Source organism: Cucurbita maxima, unplaced genomic scaffold (assembly GCF_002738345.1).
Source record: "Cucurbita maxima cultivar Rimu unplaced genomic scaffold, Cmax_1.0 Cma_Scf00006, whole genome shotgun sequence".
NCBI classification, from domain to species: Eukaryota; Viridiplantae; Streptophyta; class Magnoliopsida; order Cucurbitales; family Cucurbitaceae; genus Cucurbita; species Cucurbita maxima.
In genome coordinates, this window is record NW_019272022.1 from 4,995,572 (window position 1) to 5,002,630 (window position 7,059).

A 7,059-nucleotide genomic window follows, 5' to 3' on the forward strand; every position below is an offset into this window, starting at 1 on the left:
CCCCCCCCCCCCCCCCCCCCCCCCCCCCCCCCCCCCCCCCAAAAAAAAGGGAATGTTTTCCAATTGTTGATGCAGCTAATTATATTTGAAAGGGCCTTCCTCATGACTGCATAAATAAACTGCTGCGACATAGCATGTCAAATTAAGCATACATCTAACCCTCACTCACCACCACCCAAGAAAAAAAAGTTAAGGGTATTGTTGCAATGTCCATTTAGCTTGAAGAGAAGGAATGTCAGAATAATGACAAGACTGAAACGCCACTTGAAGATAATAAATATATATTTCAGAGGGGGGGGGGAGGATGATACTGAGTAAATAAGTTGATCGAGATTAGATATTCCCTATTATATAAGCAGAAACAGGAAGGAAAAGAAACGCCAATTGTAGAGAAAAGTAAAACTGTTCTGTAAATAACACATATGACTGATTTGAATCACTCTTTCAATTTTTTTTTTTTTTTCGTAAGATCTCTTAGGTAAAAAAAATAGAAAAGATAAGATATGAGGTACTGCCAAGGAGCCAAAGGGTTGCATATGCCTCCCAATAGGAAAAAATATACATAAAAGATTAATTACAAAAAAGAGAGAAAAAAAAACATCTCAAATCACTTGTTCTTTGAACGGAAGACACAGAAAACTCTAGAGAAAACAATACTTACAAGAACATTATGACATTCTTGGTGAGAGGCTCCATCAGGAGGACAAGACATGCTCTCTCGAAAATCATGCTGTCTAAGAGTACCATCCTCACTAGCACTCCATACTACATTTGGATTCCCTATTTCAACCTTCAATGAAATGCAGACGAATATTTTAGGAACAATAAATAGGTTTGCTTAACCAATATTAACACGATGCAACATGATCATTCATAGTAAATAAATTATTTCATTACGCATAGTAAAAGATACTTCCAATACATAGTTCCTTCGGAGTTCTCGACTCTTACAGCTAATTTTTTTACTCTTCTGGTGTGACACTGATACAGAGCTGATGACGCTATGGCATTATCATCATGTCCTCTACCTCTTAAGCGAGATAAATTAAATAATCGCACCTGTTAGGAAAAAAACCCCGCCCAAAAAAATGTAAATCATAAGCAAAATCCAACTGGCATCAACATCCATGAGAAAATTTACACTGTAGCATATTACACCTCTGCATCCCCAGCTCCCGAGACCACAAGCTCATCAGAAGTTTCAGGAACAAATTTTGTACAAAATATGTTTGCAGAATGCCCAGTCTCTACAGAGTGCAATAGCTTTCGACCAGAATAGTTCCAGATGTTTATCTGCAAAACACATGATTAACCACTAACTTCGAGAAACATAAATTTCTTTGAAGGATGGAAGTTAAAAAAGGATTAACAAGCCACTATGCAACATGAATACACATTCAGTTATCATCTAACAGGTAATGTAGAGTATGCTAAATCTTCATTATCAATTTATCGTAACTACTTTAACTTGATTTGATTCCGAAAAAAATAAGCTGAGATATCCAGTGCTTTCTCTTATGGTGTCATCTTCGTTATCAAGTCCTAAAACTCTATTCTTCTGTTCTTGATTCAATGAAAATTGCTCTAGAAAAAATTTGATAAGTCAAGTTCGAAGAATTTAGAAACTACTCATATCCATAAATTTTATAGGACAACATTTGCCATCTCAATATCCAACTGTAAGAAAACATATCATCACACTCTCAACTCAAACTTTTAGCATTTGAAGACTTATCCGACAGGCAGCATATTGTCCTAAATTGTTTTGGTCCAAAAATAGTTGTCGCTGGGAAGAACAGTCAGTGCTCCTCATTCCTCACTAACATGCACAATAAATACTCGTACATTTTCGTAAAGAGTCACAAATAATCTATACAATAACAGTTTTACTGGTTAAATCTTCAAGAATAACCACCTGATATCCACTACATATAGTCTAATGATAACATTTTCCCATCATCAAAAACTTGAGTCGTCCACAGCGACTGTAGATCCAGGTAAATAAGTCGTAGAAATTGAAGGATAACTGTCTTACCCGAGTATCATCTGATCCAGATATTAAAAGAGAACCACTAGAATTCCAGGCGACAGCATTAACACACCCCTGGTGCCCCTGGAGAGAGAGAGAGAGAGAGAGAAGGAAGGTATTTAATTAACAAACAAGGAATTACAAATTGTCAGGATAGAGACGGCAAAGAAAGGTGGAATTGTAAGGGAATGGAAAAACAACTGTTGCACATAATTTTGAGGAAAAAAAAAAAAAACAAGATCATGCATCCAACAGAAAGAGGAAAGACTCTAACAATCTCTCACTCTTTAAAAGATGAAATTCCTCATTCCATTATAGTAAATAGGTTATGTGCATCACCTGGAAAATGTCGTCTTAAAGAGATTATGACAGCCCAACCTCAATACCATTACTTTCAGAACCCAAAATGACAGTGTTAGTTAAAAGTGAGGGCTAAAGTTTACAGGCTTCCAGCTTCCAGCTTCCACATAACCATGTTGGAGAATCAACATTAAATACAGTTCTACAATATGCAATAGAGACAAGGGGGGAAGAGAACAATAGCAATCTGAGCAGATCACAATGACTCATTTCTAATGCTACTTATTAAGACTACCTCCATCAGGTAAATAATGAACCCACTTTCAGAATTCCAATTTCTGTAACACGTTAATACGATAGTCAATAACTTGTCCCATACGGCTTAAAACAACAGATAAGAAGCAAGGTGCAATTGAAATAAGCAATGGGCTGATCATCTCCATCAATATTAATCTTCTGACATATCCAGAAGTATTTTATCTTCATAATGAACAGGCGAGGAAATCAGCAGTGTATTAAATGCTTAGGCAAGAAAACTTAGATTTTTGTTAGATAGTCCGAGTATCCTCACCTAACAGTCATACTACTTGCCTAATAGACATTAAACATAAATGACATGGAACAAACCATAAAGCAATAATCTTAATGGCATGGATAATAATACTAATTGCTCAGTACACCATGCACTCGACATAATATACATCATAAAATTTATAATTAAGAATACATCACTGATAATTTCAAAAAAAAAAAATAATAATAATGTGGAAAAATCACAGCACATAGAAACTAAAATCTATACCGACCTCCAGTTCCTTTTCCTGGGAGAGTCTTTGGATGAGTGATGAGTGCATCTGCAAACTATAGTTGGGATTCTGCATACATAAATGACTTGGAAAAATGAAACAAATTCCTAAGAGGAAAAAAAGTAAAAGCTTCACAAAAGCAGATTTCATCAAGCAGGCCTTATGTTTCAGTATTAAGTAAAACACATAAAAAAACTTTTCCCTTTTCCAAAAAGCAAAGAGTACTTTACAAACATTAAAAAATAGCATATAACATACAAAACGAGCCACCAAGAAAGAAAAGCCAAACAGAAACTTTAAAGTAAGAAAATAGCATGATGAGCTGCTTTGCAATGTACGGTATAGTTTTTATATAGATAGTTCCTTATGTATTTATGGATGGATGACGAACATATTAATCTTCGAAACTATGTTTTCTTATAGAAAAGAAAACAAGAGAGTGAGAACATAAGAAGAATTTAATCCGGAATTTTTTGCAGAATAGACAAACTGCAATATAGTTCGTGCCTAAGGATCATAGTTTTTTCAACTTGTATTGATATACGGAGACGTTCTTTTTCATCGTTTATTTTTCAAGGAAAACAAAGAATACTGCATCCTTTACAAATTTAACAAAGAATATCTCTATGCAATGAATTAAAATGCGTCGAATTCCATGAATCTTAATGAAAACAAACAACGACTGCAATCTAGGTTCTTACTACTATTACTCTGCTTCAAGTCATAAGTCTGACACATTAAGAAACAGGATCAATGAAGTCAAATAGACGCACTCGAATGAGAGTTTCTTTTAGCAATTTCAGAAAATTCGAAATCGACCAAACCAAAATTGCATTGCTTGTCGTCCACAAACAGCCTTCAAACAATCCAAAATCTCCGATGTTCATCTCATATAGATACACTTCTCACTTCGCCTCCAACGACAAAAACAATCAACTAAATCCAATAAGGCGAGTGATATATCTAAAATTCACAGGATTCTACACAATCAACTCCGCACAAAAGAACGTTCACGCTCCAAAAACCAAAGACGCATACAATTCACATCCAATCCATAAAATCAATTCTACTAACTCGACACTTGAAGTTAAACGAATGCAAACCCGATGAAAAGGTAGAAAAAGAAGAAGAAAAATCAATTACACATACTTGACGAAAGTTGATGTGCCTGCTCTCGAGCAAACCGCAGACGTTACCATCGTGAAAGGCGAAATCCTCCATGAGATAAGGGAGAACTTAGAGAAACCCTAGCGTAGAACAAACTCCGACCGATTATCTGCAGTTGCAGCAGTGAAGGTTCCGATCATTCTACAATTTTCACGCTCCAAGCTGAGAACCGTCCCTGTGGCGTACCCAAATAAATATATAGAGTGCTCTTTGGGCGAATTAGATTAAGGTCGTGTGACAACTAATTTAATTAATTTGCTGGATTATTCTTTTTTTTTTTTTTATTTCATCGTTTTCTCCAGAAATATATATATCGTGAAAATTAATATAAAAAAAAAATATTCATACTTCAATTTTTACATATTTATAAATTTATTTAAAAATTTCTTATGAAAATAAAAATAAAAAATAAATTGATACAATTATAAATTCATAAACTAATATTTTGATTTTAAAAATGTAAATAGATATAAATTATAATTTAAGATTTTTGTTAATGTAATTTTAAAGTTTATGAATATAAATATTTATTTTACTTTTTACTTTTTTACTTTTTACTTTTACCATGTAATGTTGAAATTATGATAAGAACAAATTTACCACTGGAGATAATAAATATTAAAAACACGGAATTAGGTGATCAGTTATTAACACGAATCTTCTCTATTTGAGGGTTATTATTGAGATTTAAATCTAAAAGTTTCCGTAAATAAATCAAAATTAAATTAACATTTAATTAATAAAATATATTGTAATAATTTAATAAAAAATAAATAGAAGTGCTATTTATTTATATGAGAGTATAATAGACCAACACATTATTATGCTCGTTATCTATATCGTCAAAGTTAAAAAATGTGTGTCAGTAGAAAGAGGTTTTCACACTCTTATAAAAAAATGTTTAGTTCTCTTCTCTAATCGATACGGGATCTCTTAATTTACTCCCTTGGGGCCAACGTCTGACTCTGATACCATTTATAACAGTCCATGTATGCTGCTAGTAGATATTGTCTACTTTAACTTGTTACATATCGCTGTCAACCTCACAATTTTTATACGGGGAGAGGTTTTCACGCACTTTTAAGAAATGTTTCATTTCCTTTTTTAATCGATGCGGGATCTCACAATCTACTGCTCTTTGGGGACACGTAATTGTAATTTATAAATCATGAAATAAAATAATAAAAATAAATAAATAAAACTTTGAATTTTCACGAAATTAACTGTATCACTTGTTTAATACGGTAAAGTTTGTGTGGATTATAAAAAAATAAAAATAATAATAATAAATAAATGAAAACGATGCGGTTTATGGAACCCACATGTCACATCGGTGGTTTTTAAGTTTGAAAATAATATTTTCGAGATTCTATTTAAAAATAAATAAATAATTAAGATTTCTCAAATCTTTTTATTCTTATATTCCTATCTATACAAAAATTGCATATTATCAATCGAGAGAAAATGTGTTTAATCATTGTTTGTGTATAGTATACATATAGATATAATGAACTTATTTGAATCGATTAATGAGCCTTTCAAAAACTAATTTAAAATATTTGTTATTATTATTATTATTTTTAATTTACTTATGATACAATTATAGAAGTGTTTTTTTTGTTTTTATATAATTTTTAACTATTTAGAAGATAATATTTTAAATGGTTATCTTAATTAAATGTTTAAAAATAAATAATATATATTTTACTAACTAACATTTTATTTTTAATTTTTATTAAAAAGTAAAAAAAATAATAACAACCCAAAAAATTATAATTAGGTTGAGTTGAGTTTATTATTTAATAAAACTTGTTTGAGTCAGGTAAATATTGAAACTCCTTTCACATAACACTGACAAAAAAAAAAAAAAAAAATTTAGTGAAAGAGAATAACAAGGCTGAAATTCTAAATTGTTCGACGAGCAAATAGAGTTCACTCAAGAGGAAGATGAGGAATAATAGCTAAATAGCGTTCTTAAATGCGGGTATAAGTGATTGAACTAACAAAGAAACCCTATACAAACAACCGACAACATAAATATAGATCAATAAGTTGGATGTTCAAATTAAATTAGAGAGTGGCTTTCAGGAACCGATTCCATCGTTCATTTTGATTATTCAACTGAAAAACAACGATATAAAATAACACTACTCCCCGAGGTCAAACTCAAAAGCTAAATTAAAAAATGTATCAAGTTACATTACTAGTCTCTAATATTGCTGCACAAATGATACAAATAACATAACTTCCACCATTGAGATTTCATGACTCAAGTTCCTACATCAAAAACTCAAAGAAATGAAAAGAAATTTGAATGTTTGGAATGACTTCTCTGAGTGACATTGAGACAAATATGAATTCCATCGAGTCTCCCTTACTTGATGGAACAATCCAGACTTCAGTTATTTCAAACACATCAAATGATCATTCAAATTGTCACGACTCTCTAGAATTAGTTGTTTTAAACACTTGAAAAATCATTCCAGACAAACGTTTCATCGAATGAAACAAAAACCCTTCACCGAATCATAAAACTCATATTCTCTACTGTCACTTCCTCTAAGCTAAAGGTAAGTGTGTTTGTACATTATGAGAAAGAAAGATGTCAAAATGCAATAATCCTAACAGCTCTTTCATTCTTCACTAATAAGTGAAAACTGGGCCAAAGAGGATCCTAAATGTACTAAGAAAGACCCTTTTTTTTTTTTTTTTTTTTTTTTTTTTTTTTTTTTTTTTTTTTTTTTTTTTTTTTTTTTT

The 7,059-nt window shown here is 31.7% G+C and overlaps 2 protein-coding genes across 6 annotated transcripts in view; both read right to left on the minus strand.

The window, feature by feature from the left end:
* Positions 1-4,489, minus strand: part of LOC111481283 (WD and tetratricopeptide repeats protein 1-like) — a 13,063-nt gene extending 8,574 nt beyond the window's left edge. For all 4 annotated transcript variants that reach the window (XM_023126707.1, XM_023126709.1, XM_023126706.1 and 1 more), the window contains exons 1-6: positions 4,285-4,489; positions 3,136-3,204; positions 2,036-2,113; positions 1,159-1,293; positions 952-1,059; positions 662-790 (exon numbers count right to left, since the gene is read on the minus strand). In XM_023126707.1, the coding sequence (XP_022982475.1) occupies positions 662-790; positions 952-1,059; positions 1,159-1,293; positions 2,036-2,113; positions 3,136-3,204; positions 4,285-4,356 (591 nt within the window). In that variant the 5' untranslated portion in view covers positions 4,357-4,489. The remainder of the gene's footprint in view (positions 1-661; positions 791-951; positions 1,060-1,158; positions 1,294-2,035; positions 2,114-3,135; positions 3,205-4,284) is intronic.
* A 1,970-nt stretch (positions 4,490-6,459) lies between these two features.
* Positions 6,460-7,059, minus strand: part of LOC111481177 (chaperone protein DnaJ-like) — a 2,946-nt gene continuing 2,346 nt past the window's right edge. The window contains exon 6 of one of the 2 annotated variants that reach the window (XM_023126535.1): positions 6,460-7,030. The gene's annotated coding sequence lies outside the window, so the exon portion shown is untranslated. The remainder of the gene's footprint in view (positions 7,031-7,059) is intronic. The other variant, XM_023126534.1, reaches the window with a different exon arrangement.